Below are 20,167 nucleotides of genomic sequence, written 5' to 3' on the forward strand. Positions count from 1 at the left end.
TTTTGATCCACTATTGTTTTAAACAAACGGCATTTTAAAGGGCGATTTTACTATACAGGTAAAACCACCCTTTAAAACCGCGCCAGTTTTCGGCGTCATTCGTTTTCCTGCCCCTTTTCGCAGCATCTGTCTTAAATGCGGACGCTGGCAACGGCAAGGAGAAAAGGCTTCAGGCTTTGATCCGATTTATAATAAAACTGGGGTTCCGACGGATAGCCGGACAGGCTGCGAAGAGAAATAATAATTTATTTTATCCCGGCTGTCGAGTTGCGTATCTTCGCATAATCGCGGGGGCGAACGAGGGCTGAAAAGAAAAGGGGGGAAAAAAATCCTCTCTGCATTTCAACCCCGATTTAAACCAAATAACCCCGAGGTGCAGCCGGCTTCCCGGCTCTTCGGTCTCCCTTCATCTGAGGGAGGGCTGGCCAAAACGGAGAGGCGTCTCACCGAGCCGCCTCGTTCGTCCGCCTGGCCGGAGCTGCGGACGGGAATCGTGTTCGGCTCCTAATATCGAAAATCAACCGTTGCGTCGACTTGCTTCCTCACCTCCCGGCTTCTGCCGGCCCGACCTTAAGACACGCTGTGCCTGCCGCTCCTCACCCACGCTGCGACGCCGGCCCGAGGAAGCAACCAGCCCTTAGCAACGCGCCTTACTCCGCTGTCATCTGCTATTCCGCTTCCAGTGAGACAAGTGGCAGCTTCTATAAAGGGGAACTTGGACCTGGGGTCCTTTGGGGGAAGCGAAAGTGAAAAGGGAGCGGGAGGGGGGGAGGAAGGCTCGGAGAAGTTCACCCAAATCCATTGAAAGGGTTTTGGACAGTGCGCGGCGGGGGGATGCGCGGCAGGATCTGGATGAAAGTTAAAACTAGGACGGATCAGGATCTGGAGGAAGGCGGCTGCTCAGATTCCCCAGATTAACAAGGACAGGGTCCGTCCCGTTCCCCGAGGTAGGACGCCCCAAATTAGCAGCTTTAATCGCCGAGAGGCAGCCCCGGTTCACAGGTCTGGGGAGGGCAGGGAATTAAAACGAAAGCAAGGGGAGATCGGGACCTCAAGAGCCTTGTTAACTCCAGGAGGGCTTAGCTGGGGTTGAGTTTGCAGCTAATATTGACTCCGGTGCTTAAAGTAAGCAAAAAGCAAAAAGCAACACCCGGAAAGTTTGGGAAGTATTAGGAATTTTTTAAAAGAATTATGTAGGATTTCTCTTGGGCGCTGTTAGCCGATGCTCTGGGGCGCTTGCTTGGAAGAAGCTGGCATTTTGGCGCCGGGATCCTAAACGGGTTTGTAAAGAAAACTGGATAATTTTCTAGTTTTAGGCGCAAAAAAATGGTCGCCGTTGCCTCTGCCCAACGGTACTGTTCACAAGAAGGGGGTGATTACTCCCTTCCCGATTAATCCGTAATCAAAACTTTGATTAACGACTTTAATCAATGACTTCTTGCTGAATCTGGTCTATAGGGCAGCTCGGCGGTGTCGAATGCTCCGGATCAAACGCGCGTCCTCTTCTTCCAACAGTTGCTTCTTTCACCAAGAGTTTTACAGTCATAGATCGGAATTCTCCCCCAAATGACCTTTGCTTTTCTCCCCCAAATGGTGCTTTGGTTTTCCTCTCGAGCACGTAACTACCGCCGTGGGCAACATTTAATAGTTGGATTTATGGCTCTTGTTTGAACACGATTTAAGCCTAGACGTGAAGCGCGGCAGAGCTCGGGTTTTAGCTAAAGCTGAGCGTTAAGAGCATCGGCCAGCCCCGTCCTCTTGGGAAGCCTTCCGAAGGCGCCCTATTGACCGGCCTTCGCGCTGACAGGCGGCTTCGCCTCTCCGAAAGAGAGTCGGAGCCAAGGACCCGCTGCCCGAGCTGAAGCCCGAGCTGAAAGAGAGCGACTAAAAGGAGGAACTGCAGATCTCTTCGCTGGACAAAACCCTTCTGGCGGAAGCCTCAGTGCCCCCAGAGATCGCGCACACTCAGGATTTCGGTCAAGAATCTGTAGCCATTTTGGAGTAAGGTTGGTATAACATTTATCAGGTGGCCGCCCAGGACTATTTTTTGGGTCCATGAGCTGCTTCAGAGGCCGCTTTGGTCGCGGGGAGGGGAAAGGTTTGGTTCTTAAAAGGCCGAAAAGTCAGTTTCTGGGAAGGCTGAGCAAACGGCCTTGGGAAGTGTAATGGGGGCGGGGGAGAGACTCGAAGTTGCGAATCGGCCGGGCGCTTTGCAAAAGAAGGACAAGTCATGCGGGGAGGACTCTTCTCGCACCTGCCCTCCCCCCCCCACCTTCTTGGTTCCGCATCTTTAATCCCGTGCAAAGAAGCGACTCGGCTGCATTGGTGTAAAGAGCTTTGAGTTTAGGGGTTCTCTTAGAGTTGTCTGAAATTTCCAGCGTCGAGAGTTGTTCCTAGCCTAGAATTTCATGTCAAATATTTTGGATTTTCTGGTGTTGGGAGTGGAGAAGAGGAGGGGCCGGGTAAAAGTGGAACTTATCTGGGAATGTCGAAAGGTAGACCTTGGAGAAAGGGCGGTTACCATGCCAGGCAGATAAAGGAATAGAATAAATGTGTCAGGCGCAGCGCATCTTTATTGTGCCGATGTTTCATTCTGCTAGTTTTGTTTTTGGAAATCGTAGCATTCTCCTTCCTTCCTTCCTTCCTTCCTTCCTTCCTTCCAAAAAGTCTCTGCTCAGATGGGCTAACCATTCACGACAAACAGACTTATTTCTTTCCTATTTAGACTTACTGAAATAAATCCAGTGCTTCTCCATAGATCACAATTAAATTGATTTCAGCCCGTATGCTTATCGGCAGCCTGGACTGAAGTCTAAGAGAAGAAAAAGGCAAGAAAAAGGCAAGCCACACTCCGCCACCCCTTCCAATTTCATTTTCAAACTGCTCCTTAACTGTCCAGATTGAGAAAAATCGAGAATGGGAGGTTTTAAAAGGAGACTAGAAAGTCAGGGGGAAAGGGGGGGGGGAGAGAATCTAATTTGTTCTTCATCAACAGCTCCTAATGGCTTGTTTTCGTTTAGCACGTCCAATTTCCTACCTTCTTTGATGGAGGCAAATATTCTAATCTGATTCAGTTCACCTCCTGTGGATTGCCAGAGACAATCGTGACAGACGGAGCGTTTTGCAAATCACAAGGAAGCGGCTTCCAGGAGCGAACGGCCTCCAAGAAACCAGAGGTTCTGACGGACGGGAGGCCCCTTTTCCCACAGAAGGAGCAGCACACATAAAAGGCAGAAGAACCGGAACATCTATGAATCTGGACAGAGCGAGGAAATGAGGGGGTTGCTCTCTGCCCCCGAAAAACCGAACCCCTTCTTCCACCGGATGCTCCTAAGGAAATGTGAAGGCAGAGACCCATTGAAGGGTTTGAAAAAGTTCCGCGACGTTGCCACTGCGCCAGACGGGCAGCAGTGGTAAGGCGGACACTTGCGCCCCGTAGACCCCAAAGGTTTTCCTAAACACCATTCAGTTTTAATCCCGCAGCTGGGACTGAAGGGCGGGGGTGGGGAAGAGAGAGAGAGAACGGGAGGCTTTAAGGTGGACGCTGAAACCTGCGCCACTAACGCCTGCGCGTCTTACTTGTGCCGTATGCACGGTTGCGATGGGATCTGTCACCCCAGTGTTTCGGATCCGAGGCTTGCAGCCTGCCCGTAACCCTCGGACTTTCTGGTGAGAAGCCTTCTTCCCCCTTAGTGGAAGGGGAATCCTCTAAAATCATCAGGAAATGCCCCGTGAAGGGAATTCCCAAGACTTCGGATAAATCGACCGCTTAGAAAAGTGATTCCGAATAAAAACGTCCAGAATCAATAGTGTGAACTGAGGATTTTAGAAAGTGTGTGTGGTTGTTTGTTTGTTTTTTTGTTGTTTTAGAACACGGGTTTGAGAAAAAGGGAAATATTATAACCTATTGTAGGATCTGCGAACGAAAGCTGCATTCTGGGCAATGCATTCCAAAGCAGGAGAGGACTTCTTTTCGGGAATTGTAAACCAGAGCTTCTCGCAAGACTTCAGTGTAATGTAACCCTGGACCTCTTGAGCACGGGGGGCAAGAAATCAGGATCCCGCGAAACCTTTCGCCTTTCAATTCCGCTGTTGCTTCGGGTTCTCAAGGCCGAAGACCCTAGGAAAAAGGCTCAGAAGAAAAGGGGGGTGGGTGGGAGTGGGGAAGGAGGCAGAAAAGAGGGCGGCGGAGATTGGTGTTAGGCAACGCCATTAGCCAGATTAACCCGAGAAGCAGTTAGTAGCAACACTCAGAAAGAGATCAACCTTAACTCGTGGGGGGACGGGAGGCGGGCGGGGGATTCGGAAGAGTCAAAGGAGCAGAGGACCAAAGTGCGACCCCACTAATGCCTTCCCTTAAGGCTTCATGCCCGATTCCTCCCCCGCTCTCCTGCCGACACGCCCATCGGCCCCGCCTCCTCCCCCTCCCCCCGCCCAAAGAGGGGGGTGGAAAACTAGTTTTATTCGCGATCCGATAGAGACCCGGGAATTCAATCCAGGATGACGTTGCCTGGGTATAAAAAAGGAAAGAGGTCGGAGCGGATTAGAGACTGCAGGCAGTTGCCATCTGGAGGAGGAAACGGACGGCTGTGGAGGTGGAGGAAGAGGAGGAGGAGGAGCTGCAGGAGAAGAAGGGAAAGGGAAAGGAGGCGCGGGGGTTGGGGGGGGGCGATGGCACGGAGTTCCAAGGCGAAGAGCTTTCCTCTTCCCCCACGCTCGGCCTCTTAAGGACCGGCTGGCCTGCAGGGCCCCCGCGCCCCCTCCCCCCCCAAGAAGCCAGGTTCGAGTCCCGCTCGTCCCCCGGGCCCAGCTCCGGCCACACTTCGGCCTGCCTCTTCCAGGAGAAGGTCCGGGCGCCGCTGCTCCTCCCTCCGAGCAGAGCGCCGGAGGGGATGCCTGCTGGCATGTTCAGCATCGACAGCATCTTGGCGGCCAGACCCCGCGGGAAGGAGTCGGGGCTGCTGCAGCATCAGCCTCAGCACCCCGCGCAGCAGCCTCAGCCCAGCGCGGCGCCCGTCGTCTTCTCGGCCAGCCTGCACGGAGGGGACACCCTCTACGGCCCTGCCGGCGGCGACTACGGCGGATATTACTCGCGGGCCGTGGCTCCGGCGTCTAACCTGGCCGCCCTCGGTGGATCTAGGCTGGGAGGCTACGGCAACTATTACTACGGGCAACTTCACGTCCAGGCATCCGCCGTGGGTCCCTCTTGCTGCGGCGCCGTGCAGCCCTTCGGCGCTCAGCAGTGCTCCTGCGTCCCGGCAACAGGTAAGGCAGGAATGCCCCCCCCTCCCCTCGTCCGTGTTGCTGGGGGCTTTCTCCAGCGGTGGGGGAGAGGCGAGATTTAAAAAAAGAAGCCAAATCCCCTCCGGAGTGCCCTGGCCCTCCTCTCCATCAATCCTGCCCCGCCCAAGGTACTCCTTGGGAAAGTAACAGGGAGAAACGTAGGCCGGAAGATCTATGGAGGCAACTGAACTTTCTTGTTTTTCTTTGAAGACGTTTCGCTTCTCATCCGAGAAGCTTCTTCAAAACTTTCTCTTCTTCAAAGAAAAATAAGAAAGTTCAGTTGCCTCTTGAAGAAAAAAAAAAAAAAAAGAGGGGGAAAAACACATTTGGAAACGGGAAGGGTTTTCCCTCCGCGACAGAGAAGCTCAATTTCTGTGCCCGAAGGTAGGAAGGTACGGCCGGCTCTTGAAACTTCTCCTCGCCTGGAGAAAGTTTGAAGGGCGCGGTACTCAAGTTGCCCCCCCCCACTCCTTTTCCCGGCTGCCGGCAGCACCGGGAGCGTGTGATGGAATGCGAAGCAACGCTGGGATTCTGCGGTAGATTCCATCGCGTTGGCTGGAAGTGACGTTGGATCCTAAATCCAGGCGACCTGATCCCGAGATGACTTTGGCTTGAGAACCGGGGGCGAGTGATGGTTTCCTCGCCGACACGATTGTATTTACACGCTCTGACAAATGCGAGTAACTGGAATTAAGGCATCCTACGCTTTGCCTTGGGAATAATTCTGACAACGTTCGGATTGCCTTCCTAACTGTTGTCCCAAGGCTTATTTATTGGGCATTAAACCTTACTCAAATAAGGGCTGACCTCTGAATAAACAAAGATTACACGTTTAGTTATAACTGAACTGCTCCTTTCTGAAGCAGTCACCCTAATTCGATTTTAACTTTCCGGTCCTAATCAAATATTCCTTTGAAACAGCATATGACACAGAATATACTTACGGATAGATACATTCAAAATTAAAATGTTCCTATTCCCATTAAAAAAGGGGGGCGGGGCAGCAGACCAGGAACCGAGAATTAAACAAAATATCAATAGATTCACCTTGAGTTAAAACGGGTGGGTGGGTGGGGAAATAGGAGCGAATCCGATCTGAGGATGACCGTCCTAAATATTTAGATCACTATCTCACTTGTGATTTATAGCGTCGATCAACCATCCTTCTGCCAAGATGATGGTAATGGTGGGATGCTAATGTTTTACATCGCTGCGGCGAAATTGAAAGACCCTTATAAATAATAAAGGATAAAATTTGTAGCTCAGAGTTGAAATGAGGGGTCCTTGGTCCTATCTGATCTTGGTTGTTTTCTTGCAGATGTTTCATTACCCGAATTGGGTAACTTGGTAGTAGGGATCTCCCTACTAGTACTGATGATGCTACCTAGTTTGGATAACCAAACTCAGAGAGCACCAAGGACCCCTCAGACCCTTATAAATCCCGAGGGAGGAAATCTACTTTACATCAAGATGCTCCTCGATTTAAGCGGGATTCGTCTCTGCTCCGATCTGTTCTCAACCCTTGAAGCCAATTAGGTCCTTTCTAGAAACATACTCAGAATTCCTCCCTTTCTCCAAGTCCGGAATGTCTTCATTTAATACAGTTTTCTTGTCCCGTTGCAGAAAATTTTTAACTGGTACTAAAAGTAACAATTCCCCCGTTTGAAAGTAGCGATTTAAACGGACGGGTTTCTTTCCTAGGAAACAACGATCACTTCTGGACTTGTGCTGATTCGGTGGGAATTTATGGTTTCGCAGCAAAAGTGGCTGCAAAATGTACATTCTCACCTCCTTAAACAAACGCAACTCACTCTCTTCTACATAACTAAAAAAGATAAATTTAGGGCAATGAGCACCCCTGTCTTTAGCGAACCCCTTAGTTAAGTCATTCGCGGGGGGGGGAGGGGGTTGGGGGGGATGAAATCTTTGGGATGCATATTCAGTGTAAGATTGGAAAGTGGGGGAGCTTTGGGGAGCTTCTCCAAGACTAAGATAGAGAAGGATCTGCAGCCCGGACAGATGAAACTTCAAGTCGAGGATTTTTACATTCCTTTCCGCCCATGCGAATAGTACAAGTTCAACTTTGTGTTAGCTGGGAAGTCCGCGTCTCCCGCCCCACAATTCCCAGCAATGAGTCCGGAACCGAAGGGCTCCCGTGAAACCCGCCATAGCATCGATCCGCCGCCTCAAACAAGCAAGCAAGCTCTGCCTTGGCTCTTTTGCGTGGGATGATGGAGCGGGTTGGAACGTGACGTGATCCGGAAACTTGGCCCGTTCAAAGGTACGCCACCTTGTTTGCTCTTTTTCTCCAGGCTACGAAGGGACAGGCTCGGTCCTAATGTCTCCCGTCCCGCATCAAATCCTGCCCTACATGAACGTGGGCACCTTGTCCCGGACTGAGCTGCAGCTTCTAAACCAGCTCCACTGTCGGCGGAAAAGGAGGCATCGCACTATCTTCACGGACGAACAGCTGGAGGCGCTGGAAAACTTGTTCCAGGAAACCAAATACCCCGATGTGGGCACCAGGGAACAGCTGGCCAGAAGGGTACATTTAAGGGAGGAAAAAGTGGAGGTAAGGTGATCTTTCTTCTAGGAGGGAGGGAGGGAGGGAGGGAGGGAGGGAGGGAGGGAGGGAGGGAGGGAGGGAGGAAGGAAGGAAGGAAGGAAGGAAGGAAGGAAGGAAGGAAGGAAGGAAGGAAGGAAGGAAGGAAGGAAGGAAGGTTGTAGTAGTTGATGTGGTAGCGACGGCTTGGCACAAGGGTGGGTGCAGGGAGAGGGAGAGAAGCGAGTGGAGTTAACCTGGCTTGCAAGTGAGTAGTGGAAAGATTCAGAAAACTTTGGGGATCTTTTAGCCTACACCCTGACAATTGTCAAGAATATGCAGCCCCAAGAATAGCAGTGGGCTGCTCCTTACTGGGAACTGGACGGCTATCATAACCATTATCCTTACATCCGACTCCTGAAGTTCAAGGGCAACCGAAGACGTAGAAATTAAATGCAGGGCTGGATTTCGTCGGAAACAGTTGCTGGCCAGGTTTTGATCTCCCTGGATCCCCGCTTCCCTTTCTGCACTACTCAGTTGGATGGGTATTTACTTTACCCTCAGCGAACAGCTCTGCTATCCTATAGCCACTGAATGCTCGGAGTAAACTCCACCGAGCACATTTCTTTCCGGCTGATGTCTTGGGGGACTGGCTCAAGAACGCTTGGAGTTGATTGACTTCAATTCAAGAGCCCTGGTGGCGCAGCAGACTAAAGCGCTGTTATTAACATCTGCTGCCTGCAATTACTGCAAGTTCGAATCTCGCCAAGGCTCAAGGTTGACTCAGCCTTCCATCCTTTCAAAGGTAGGTAAAATGAGGACCCAGATTGTGGGGGCAATAAGCTGACTTTGCATAAATATATACAAAAGTATGAAGGCTATTGCTTAACGCATTGTAAGCCGCCCTGAGTCTCTGGAGAAGGGCGGCATATAAATCAAATTTAAAAAAAAATTATCTGAAGCGCAAAGTCGGGCTGTCTCCCTTACAGTGAGCGATCCTAGCCTTAGTTTAGGGGGTTCTTTACTCCACCACCCGAAGTCCAAATCTAAATTCTGCTTCTCGCAACCTATTCTTATGCACACAAAGATCAAACGCTTCCTAATTCATTGGGATTGTGAGATCCCACCACTTTTATTGTCTTGAGTCAGACCTTCAGCCAGCAGATGCTTCCGTGGTCAGGGCGTTGCTCTCGTGCTTTCACAACCTGGTTTATCTTGGGTGAAAAATCACCTGCAAGTCCGCTCTGTTGTGGAGCTAGAAATCCCGGGAAAGCATCCACTGAAGCCGCTTGTTTTCAGAGACAGTTGCGCCCTTAACTTTTTCTTAGACGCCCAATAGCTTGCAAGGCTGTGAGCTAAAAGGAGGTTCAGAAGCGTGATCAGCACCGATCTGGCCAGGGAAAAGACCAGATCCCGACGGTTGCGTCCTTCCTGCAGCTGCAGTTTCTTTCCCGGGCATTCATTTCATTCCCCAGACATCTCCACCGCTTTGATCTTTAAGGCGAGGATCTTTCCCTTCCCAAGCTGAGGCTTTTTGCAAATAGGAAGGTTCCTAGGCGGAACTCACAGGCTACTGAATTTGCGGGGCCGCGCCTGGTGTTTTCATTGTAGGAGAAAGCAACAGCCCCCACCACGGTGGGGATTCCAATAGAGAAAACACAATCTCCAGCCTTGCAGCGGCCAACCTCGCCACGTTGGCTTGGAAGACGCAACTCTGCACGCGATGAACACTTCCCACTAGAATGGGGAGAGCAAGGGGCCCACTTCCAAGAGAGATGGAGTCCCAGTTCCCCGGAGAAGCGTGGCCAGGCTCCTGCTCAGCGCCTGTGCAGACAAGAAAAGCCTGAGGTTGCTGTGCTCGTCCCAAACCCCCCCCCCACTTTTCAGATTAAAGTTCGCTCATCCAGACGCGCAACCCAAACCCTGAGCGTTGGGCCGCCTCCATTGAACAGGACTGTGAACCGACTATTGGGTGGGAGTAGAATCCAGGGGAGACATGATAGCCGTCTTCCAATACTTGAGGAGCTGCCACAGAGAGGATGGGGTCAAGCTGTTTTCCAAAGCACCTGAAGGCCAGACAAGGAATAATGGATGGAAACTGACCAAGGAGAGATTCAACCTAGAAATGAGGAACTTTCTGACAGTGAGAACAAATCAACCAATGGAACTGAAGTTGCCTTCGGAAGTTGTGGGAGCTTCATCACTTGAAACTTTCAAGAAAAGATTGGACTGCCATTTGTCAGAAATGGTGTAGGGTCTCCTGCTTGAGGGGTGTGTGTGTTGGACTATATGACCTATAAGGTCACTTCTAACTCTCAGATAACTTCTGTTATCTGACCCCAAGGATCGGCTTCCCAAGACTCCCTCGGGCGCCGCTTCTGAACCCCGCGGGTCCGTGTTCCCACGGCCAGTAAAGACCTCTCTCTCCCCCCCCTTCTTTTCTTGAATGCAGGTTTGGTTCAAGAACCGCAGGGCGAAATGGCGGCGACAAAAGCGGTCTTCTTCAGAGGAGTCAGAAAACGCCCAGAAGTGGAATAAAGCTTCCAAGACGTCTCCAGAGAAGCTACAAGAAGAAAGCAAAAGCGATTTGGACTCGGACAGCTGATGGCTTTGACACACAGACACACGCAGGCGCGCGCGCAACACACAACACACTACACACACACACACAAACGCCCGGAGAAGCTGCCGGTGGGGCTGGACTCGATTTCTCTGGGCCACTTGCACGAGGAGGCGCTCGCAACTCTTGCACAGACTCTGCCTTCGCAGGGAGAGGGAGGAGGGACGGTAGACCTATGTGTATATAATGTACCCCATCCCGGAGTCAACACATTGAAATAAAACGCGTGGCGGCGGAGTTGCATGGGCTGAGGCTCGTCCGCGGATCTTTCCTTGAGAGATTTCTGAGCCCTCCGGCGGGGTGGCCCAAGAGAAGCGAGAGGGCCTGGCTTGCCTGCTCCCCTCGGCTTTACTTAAGAGGTTTTTTGTTTTATTTTAAACTTATTTAGGGTAGCTATAGAGAATGTTGTTACTCATCACCTTGAACCAGTGGTGAAATCCAAATTTTTTTTACTACTGGTTCTGTGGGCATGGTTTGGTGGGCGTGGCAGGGGAAGGATACTGCAAAATCTCCATTTCCACCCCACTCCAGGGGAAGGATACTGCAAAATCCCCATTCCCACCCCACTCTGGGGCCAGCCAGAGGTGGTATTTACCGGTTCTCTGAACTACTCAAAATTTCCGCTACTGGTTCTCCAGAACCTGTCAGAACCTGCTGGATTTCACCCCTGCCTTGAACCCCCGACTCCAAGGAGAGATGCTAATTCTCTGTACTAGAGAAACCTGGCAGGGTGAACTGTAGGGTATGGTCAAAAATTTCAAGAGGCAATTGGGAGGGTGTGATTGAAGCCCCATCCACTCTGTATGGTCATCATAAAGCCACAGCAGAGTGATCAAAACTCTGCTGTGGCTGCCACCTTGGCAATTGTTTTTTACCTTGACCCTGACTAGTGACTTTTGCAGCAGCACCACCACCGTCCAAGCTGTCCAATGACACGGAAGGATGCTGAGGTTGCCTGTCCATGCAGGATGACTTGGGAATAAACCTTCTTTGACTCAGGACACATCACCCAGCAACGAATTTGGCTAGCTATTTGTTGTAATGAGATTTTTTTCCCCCTTCCTGGGGATTTTGGGTATGACAAAGCTTGCTAGGGTCAAGAAAAGCCATCTCTCTTAGTTGTCCTGCATTGTCCAGCAGGATGGAGGGACAATATTAACAGCAGTTGATTGGGAAATCAGACAGTGTGGGAATCTCTTGCCTGGGCCATTTCTAAAATGCAAGCATCTCCCCCCAGGAATCTGGAAAAGACAGGGCCTAAGGGGGGAGGGCTCATGTTCATATCTTAAGGAAAGAGCAAGGGGTGCTGGGGAAGCTGCAGAAATAATCAGCTTCTGCTTGGTTTGGGATGTTCTGGATTAAGCAGGACTACAATTCCCACAGGTTTGGGAATACAATGACCAATGGGGATTATAGAATTAGTACCATCAGGATATAGCAATAAGCATAAGCAAGCAAGGAAGCCCATCCAAGATTTTCAGTGCAGAAAGTTATTGCTCTCAGATAACTGTTTTGCAGGTATTGTCTTGCAGGGATAACCTGCAGCAACTACTGTGTTTCCCCAAAAATAAGACCCAGTCTTATATTAATTTTTGCTCCAAAAAATGCATTAGGGCTTATTTTCTGGTTAGGTCTTATTTTGGGGGAAATGCGGTACTAAATGCACCCATCTGGCTGACAATCTTAACTGGGGCTTATTTTGGGGGTAAGGCTTATATTACAAGCATCCTGAAAAATCATGCTAGGACTTATTTTCCGGTTGGGTCTTATTTTCGGGAAAACAGGGTATTAAGATTAGTTGTCTCAAAGGTGTTTTTAAAAGGCAACTGGACTTCTTTGTTTGTTTTTTTCCTTCTTGAAAACCATTTCACTTCTCATCCAAGAAGCTTTTTCACGTCTACTGAAGAAGATTCTTGGATGAGAAGTGAAATGTTTTCAAGGAGAAAAAACAAGAAACTCCACTTGCCTTTTGAAAATTACTTTTGGAACAACTATGACCTGGATGAGAGACAATTAGGATTATGGTAGTTAAAATGGTACGCACACAAAATCCAACATTCAGAGTTGAGCTGAGAGTTGAGATATCCTTATTCGGTTCAACCAAAATTACCCACGAGACAATGCAAGTTTTCCACCTCTTCAAGACTGTTCATCAAGCATCTCAGAGAGTTTGAAATATTTTGCATGATGAGGATTCCTGGACAAAATGAAGAACTTGCTCCCTCTTTTGCACTTTCTGAAGTTCTGAAGTTTTGCACAGTTCCGAATTGCTGAACTGTGGATAATGGATTATTTCCCCTCAAGGAACAACATGGCCATCATTTTTTATAGGAACAGCCCAGAATCTTAGAAGATATAAAACACAAGCTAAATTTCTGTCAAATTCCTTGTAATTTGTTGAGATCCAGGCCAATGTGTTTTTATCTGTCAAAGATGAAACTCTTTAACTGATTTTTGGACAGTTCCTATAACTGGAAGTTCATTAAAGCTAGGAACAGCAAAAGATAAAAAAAACAATTTCCTCTCTTCCCAAAAAAAAAGAACTAGTAAGTCAGAAATATGCTTCACAAGTTTGTAATTTCCCAGATTGGATGCTTAGGTGTTTATTGAGTATAAGGGCAAATTTAAAAGTGGGATAAAACAGGCTTCAGACCTACTCTTGAAAGGATAGGAAGACTTTGAAAAAGTATCTTCTTTTCTTCACACACCATTGGGTAAGTCGTATATCAGTTAAATAAGGTGTTATTGACTTCAGTGTGCTTTATCCACAGGTAAGTGTTTCTATAGGATTGCCGATTGAGACGCTTTATTTTGTAAGCCACAAAAGTAACTAATGGGCTGAAACTTCTGAAAAGGTTTGCAACTTTGTGGAGCTCATAGTAAGAAGAAGAGACAGGGCAATTGCCCAGCAATCTTCAGTGTATCAGAAAGTCACATTCTCTATCTCCCTGTTTCCTCAGAGATCATAGGTATACGGTTCCAATCTCGAGATTCTTCAATGATCAATGGATCTGCTCTAAAGAATGGTGGCTGTGTAACATGGTCTCTTCATCAGAGAGCCCTGCATATTCAGTGCCATGCCCGAGAGTCACATTTGGGTATTTTGGAACCAAATTAAGATGAGTGTAAAGGGGAAAGCTGTATATTATTTCCCCACCCTCCTGGCCACAACCCCAATCTCCCCCCCCCCCCAGCAAATGGGTTGCTCTGAACAAATCTGTAGCAAGAATGTCTTTTTGTCTGTTCCTTTTGCAACAGAAAGGCAAATTGGTCTTCTCATCTCCTGGTCAAGTTTGAGGAAACGGATGGGTCAAGGAAGAGATTCGGCTCTGCAGAGGAGCCACCATTGCAAGGAGAAGGCTGCAGTCACATCCCCAAAAGAGCAGAGCTCTAGACTTGTTACCCTGCTGTCACTGGTGATGGATGGTGGTGATAGGGTTTTAGGCAATATTTTATGGGGTAATGTAATGTTTGAATTCACTAGGAGTAATGAAAGTTTACATTATCAAAATAATAAAAAGTACACCTGCTGTAGATGTATATGTCCAGTGCCTCCATCCCTGATGCCATATTAATAAGAATATTTGGAGAAGACATATCTGTTTGGTGTGCTCTGTGCAGGTCAATCCAGGCTCCCCCACTGCTCCAGTCAGCTGGAGCCATCTGCCAGATGACTTGGGGTCCCATGGCTTTAGGGCCCTGAAGTCCATCCACAAATGACTCAATGATTCTGAATAGGCAGGTGTAGGATTGGACTGTGGCGAAGCTAGATAGAGGAGGCAGAAGCACTCAAATAGTGACCTGGTTCATGCATCACACTGGCTAGTGGAATAAACGAACATTAACAAGATGACGTCTTGAGCTAATTCATAAATCTTCACTACAAATCCCAGGAGCAGGACCAATAAGGCAGTTCTGTCTGCTCATAGGATGTAGAACTTCAGCCTCATTCGTACAGTACATGTATCCTTGCCCTTCCTTAAAGTAAGGAAGATCTCTTGCTATGGGGCTAGAGATGACATTACTGTGTTCTATCCTCTTTCACTTTCAATTTTAGGGAGAACTCTTCTGAAGCAAGCTAAATCTTAATCAGAAACAACCTGATTAATAGCATGCTAATAGCGTGCTAATTAGCTTTTGCTAATCTCCTTGAGGATGCCCTTGTATGATTGACTGATGGATTGAAGGATCTTTGTGCCTAAGACTCCTCAATTGGCAACTTGAAACATCACCATTCCATCACTACATTCATCCAGGCCCATCCCACCATGATAAGGAGAGTGATTGGTGGTTATTTTCCCACCAGCAGAAGGCACTGGATGAGAAGGGAAATGAAGGGAGCAATGGTGGCTGAGTGGTTAGAGTGCAGTACTGCAGGCTACTTCTGTTGACTTGAGCTGTCTGCAATTTAGCAGTTCAAGTCTCAACAGGCTCAAGGTTGACTCAGCCTTCCATCCTGGGTAAAATGAGGATTCAAACTGTTGGGGCCAATAGGCTGACTCTGTAAACCGTTTAGAGAGGGCTGTAAAGCACTGTGAAGTGGTATATACTGTAAGTCTAAGTGCTATTGCTAATCTCCTTGAGGATGCCCTTGTATGATTGACTGATGGATACTTCAGTGCTGATACAGCTAAAGGTAACCCAGACCTGTCTCATTCATAAGCTGGGGATGGGGTGAAGGCAACATCATAGAGATACAGAAATAAAACAAATTCTAGCTAAGCTAGGTTTGTGCCATTATTAGATGTACATGGGACGAGGTCCAGAGAAATATAACTATTTAAACTAGTAATATGAAGACATGCTGCAAAAGAAGCTGAAAATTATCAAAGATGATCAGTTTTATCATTCCCTGGTTTTCTTTAAATGCTAAACTCTTCCAAACAATAAGATAATTGGAAAGACTTGCCATCTTAGAACAAGAACATTGTATCTATTGCCGTGATCTCCCAAATCTGTTCTGAAAATATGAACCCCTTCTTTCCTATGGAAAGCAAATCTTTTTTGGCTTCAGGCTCTCCAGACAAAGAATCAGGAAGCTATGCTCCAAATAAAACCCCACAGGGTCAGCATACGAACACAGAGATCAACTTTTTAGAATGCAATGAACGAGGCCTTCAGGAAAAACATGAGGCTAAGTCTTTGCCCAATTCTTCTCACACAGTACAAATGATATTTCCTCAGCAAAGATGAAGGTGGGATTTGGATTATAAAAGGCTACTTGTCTAAACTGTATCAATGAAACCATTTTTGTCTTCTGACTATTTTATGCACTGATATACCTGCATTCCAATATAAATGCTGCACAGAATCAAAAATCATAGCAAGAATGGATGAAGCGATGACCCGAAACACAAAATGTATACGAATGCAAATAAAGTAAAAATGTTTCACTAAACAATTATCAATTTCAAATCAATCTTTAAAAATCTATCATTATATATATATATTTAATGGAACTTCATGGAAATAATGTAACAGTTAAATGTCTGTCTACCAGTGTCACTTCATTTTTGTTTTTGTCTTTCTACCACAAGAAGATTTTTTTCCCCCAAATTAATTTTATTTTAAAATGTTATGTATTGGTCCTTAAGCGATGAATATCCTCAGCATCTTAACTATCTTCGATATCTTAGAAGAATGGGAAAAAAATAGCCTTTCATTTCTGATGGTGAAAATAACAAAGGCAATATTAAAAGTGGTATAAATGAAATGAATGAGGGGAATTTACAAAAAGTAAATTGCACGGATACATGCAATGAATGTTTGTGTTGCTGCAGAGAGTCTTCCCCATCAGGGTCTTTTTGTGAAGGTTGGAGGGGGGCAGAAATTCTGACTCGGGGTCTGCTTCAGTCTCCTGGTGTGGGGCTTTGAGTGAAGGCTGGAGGGAAGTGGTGCTGGTGGCAAAGAGCCGGACAGCCTTGTTCCAGTAGGACTGCATCATGGCCTGGAACTGGCTGACCATCTCAGCCCACTGAGCCTCCAGGTGCCAGTACCTGGCCTTGCACTCCCGCAGGTCTTCCCTCTGCTTGGAAAGCCTATGCTTGTAGTCCTCAATGAGGTGCTTCTGCTGAGCCTCCTTCTGGTCAGATCCAGTTTGAACTGAGCTGTTTTGCTAATTCTTTCTCATGGTGGCTACTTAGCTCCAACAATTGCTTCCTGTTCAGGCCCTAAGGAGCCTGGGCAGGCAGGCAAGGAGTGGCTGGGAGGGGAGGGGCGAATAGAGGTTGGCAAGGCGCCTCTTGAAGTGAGTGACATCAAGTTGGCCACACCCACCCAGTCACATGACTATCTAGCCACGCCCACCCAGCCAGTCATTAGGCAGATCATATTAGCGGTCCACGGGATTTAAAATTATGAATTTAATGGTCCCTGAGGTCCGAAAGGTTGGTGACCCCTGTCCTATAGCCACCTTGAGAAGAGACACCCCATGTCTCTATTCATCTTCTAGATAGGGGCATGGTGTGTGTGTGTTGTAAAACAAGTCAACATTTTGATAGGTCTTTGCACATACCCCTGTAACTACACTGAGTAGGTGGCCATTTTGTTTTTGCACCCTGCATCCTAGAACAGCAGAGGTGATACCACAACGTGGCCATCTAGGTAGGGTTATAGCTGAGGTCCAAACTCTGCAGCCAAGAGGTGGCTCAGGTGATCATGCCAAGTGCAGGGAGCAATCTAATGGGAATCAGAAAATCCTGGGATTATTCAGGAGACATGGTTGCCTACAGAGTTTTTCCTTTTCTCCTTTTTAAAAAAGCATACTTTAAAATCTCATTACTAAAAAAATGACTTGCAGTCAGTGCTCCCTCCCTTCATTATCTTATGGGTGCTAAGCATGCTCTTTTGTAAGTTATTTGCTTGCCAAATTGTTATGACTAATCAAACTAAATGTGCAATTTTTGATACTTCTCTCATAATTACATATGTTGGATACGTAGGTTTACTTTTACCAAATGTCATTTACAACAGACTTCTGCAAATGGCAAAGGCACTGTTAGCTTTGTAACTGATAGGCCTTGCATAACCTCCCACCACTGTTCATGATCGAATTTCTCATCTTAAACCAGGTGAAGACATTTGAATTACAATGAGTTTCTCTGCAAATGGACCAGTGGTGAAATCTAAAATTTGTTACTACTGGTTCTGTGGGCGTGGCTTGGGGGGGCGTATAATGTGACTGGGTGAGCGTGGCCAATTTTTTTTTTTTAACTTTTAAAACCATTTTTTCTACAACCTCTTTGGCAAAAAGGTTGTAAAAAAATGCTTTCAAAAGGCTCTGATGATCCCAGCTGAGTTGCCTGATCGGTAGAGACTTTTTAAAAAACTCAGCTTGGATCGTCAGAGGCATTTAAAAGAAAAAAAGAGGTTTTTTTCTTTTAAAAGCCTTTGACGATCCCAGCTGAGCTGTGTGATCATCAGAGGCTTTTTTTTTTTACTTTTAAAAGCATTTTTTGGCCGAAGAGGTTGTAGAAAAAATGCTTTTAAAAGTAAAAAAAAAGCCTCTGATGATTGTGCGGCTCAGCTGGGCATGTGGTGGGGAGGCAGGGATTTTTGCTACTGGTTCTCTGAACCACCCGCCTCCATCGCTACCGGATCGGGTGATCGAGCCTGAACCGGGAGCATTTCACCCCTGAAATGGGCCCATGAGGGCTCTTTACATAGTTGCAAATGAGTGCAATGATACCGTGTTAAACTTATGTTGCTGTATTTCAGATATGTTCAATGCTTATGGCTTGCTAAACATGATGAGAATATTGTGCAAAGGGGAAACCTGACAGCAGTATGTCCTAAAGGTGCTTTTTCAAGAGGCAACTGGACTTTCTGAAGTAGCTTCCTGGATGAGAAGCTAAACATCTTGAAAGAAAAATCAGAAAGTCCAGTTGCCTCTTGAAAAATCTTTGGGACAACCATGATCTGGATGACTGAATATCTCCATAGACATTTAGCTACTGACAGCAGTGTCCAATATACAAGGATGGACATGGGCAGACTCAGACCTGTGTGTCTCTCCCAGGCCCCTTTTCTTTACTCCACCAGCCCTACCAAAAGTGCTCTACATTTCAGTGCTGTGAATGCCCTAAATGGCTGCTTAACTTCTCACTCTTTTGAAGTGAGAATCAGAGGAAAATGCTCACTTAAGCCTAATGCAGTTTGAACAATTGAATGGTTTGATGCTCTGCAGCAACCCAGAACACCGGAAAAGAAACAGACTGCCTATACAACATCTTCTAACAAAATGGATACCCAGGCAACTTTATTAAAAAGGACTTGACCACGCAACCCATTACAGCATAATCAACACAAACTATGAAAAGGATAATGTTATCATACATCAAAAACATCTCAGAAACTGCCAAAAGACTATTGTAACAACCCAGCATCATCCTAGCACACAAAACAAATAAAGCTTTCCTTTTAAATAAAAATTAGGCCTAGTACTCTTCAACATCTTCAACAATTATTTGGAAGAGGGGATAGATGGGGAACTCATCAAATTTGCAGACAACACCGAGCTGGCAGGAATAGCCAACACTCCAGAAGAAAGGCTTAAGATACAGAAGGATCTTGACTGACTTGAACATCGGGCGCTATCTAATAAAATGACATTCAATGGTGAAAAACATAAGGTTCTATATTTAGGCAAGAAAAACCAAATATACAGGTACAGTATAGGTGGTATCTCGCTCAATAGTAGTAGCTGTGAGAGGGATCTTGGAGTCTTAGCAGACAATCACTTAAATATGAGCCAGCAGTGTGCTGTGGCTGCCAAAAAAAGCCAACACAGTTCTAGCCTGCATTAACAGAGAGATAGAATCAAGATCACGTGTTGTGTTAATACCACTTTATAATGCCTTGGTAAGACCACACTCGAAATACTGCATCCAGTTTCGGTCACCACAATGTAAAAAAGATGTTGGGAGGCTAGAAAAAGTGCAGAGAAGAGCAACAAAGATGATTAGGGGACTGGAGGCTAAAACATATAAAGAACAGTTGCTGGAATTGGGTATGTCTAGTTTAATGAAAAGAAGGACTAGGGGAGACATGATAGCAGTGTTCCAATATCTCAGGGGTTGCCACAAAGAAGAGGGAGTCAAACTATTCTCCAAAGCACCTGAGGGCAGAACAAGAAGCAATGGGTGGAAACTAATCAAGGAGAGAAGCAACCTAGAACTAAGAAGAAATTTATTAACAGTTAGAACAATTAATCAGTGGAACAACTTGCCTCCAAAAGTTGTGAATGCTCCAACACTGGAAGGTTTTAAGAGACTGGACAAGCATTTGTCTGAAATGGTAACAGGTTTCCTGCCTGAGCAGGAAGTTGGACTAGAAGACCTCCAAGATCTTTTCCAACTTTGTTATTCTATTCTGTTCTGTTCTGTTCTGTTCTGTTCTATATAAACTAAGAGATCCAATAAAAACCTCAGAAAAAACCGGGGTCAACTTCAACATACAGTGTAAGGGCTGAAATAGCCACTTTGTCGGACAGAGAGGCAGAAGACTAGCAAACTGCATCCATGAATGCAGTCCGAAGGCACAATGAAAATTCCTTAATTAAGACTCTCCAAGATTCAACAAACTACAAAATTAGCATCTCTCTGTTTTAGCTTCTTTTTCTTTTTCCTTCATGTGTATAGCTAAACTGCAATTCAAGTTTTAATATTCCCCAAACATGTAAATGAAGAATGTCATATAGTGAAATATGGATAGATCCCAAAGTT

At 46.8% G+C, this 20,167-nt stretch overlaps 1 protein-coding gene across 1 annotated transcript; it reads left to right on the forward strand.

Moving 5' to 3' along the window:
- Positions 1-4,484: 4,484 nt before the first annotated feature.
- On the forward strand, positions 4,485-10,693 carry GSC (goosecoid homeobox). The gene is made up of 3 exons (XM_034418639.3): positions 4,485-5,265; positions 7,596-7,855; positions 10,278-10,693. Exons 1-3 carry the CDS (start codon positions 4,893-4,895, stop codon positions 10,428-10,430), a joined length of 786 nt encoding a protein of 261 aa, XP_034274530.1. The 5' UTR covers positions 4,485-4,892; the 3' UTR covers positions 10,431-10,693.
- The last annotated feature ends 9,474 nt before the right edge of the window (positions 10,694-20,167 follow it).

This window comes from Pantherophis guttatus, chromosome 1, assembly GCF_059756535.1.
Source record: "Pantherophis guttatus breed Tessera chromosome 1, ASM5975653v1, whole genome shotgun sequence".
In the NCBI taxonomy this organism is placed as follows: domain Eukaryota; kingdom Metazoa; phylum Chordata; class Lepidosauria; order Squamata; family Colubridae; genus Pantherophis; species Pantherophis guttatus.

Excerpts from the sequence above, each read along its gene's own strand:
- GSC (XM_034418639.3), top strand. The coding sequence starts at position 4,893 with ATGCCTGCTGGCATGTTCAGCATCGACAGCATCTTGGCGGCCAGACCC. Across the intron at positions 5,266-7,595 it reads CTCCTGCGTCCCGGCAACAG|GCTACGAAGGGACAGGCTCG; the intron begins GTAAGGCAGGAA and ends CTTTTTCTCCAG. Across the intron at positions 7,856-10,277 it reads TAAGGGAGGAAAAAGTGGAG|GTTTGGTTCAAGAACCGCAG; the intron begins GTAAGGTGATCT and ends TCTTGAATGCAG.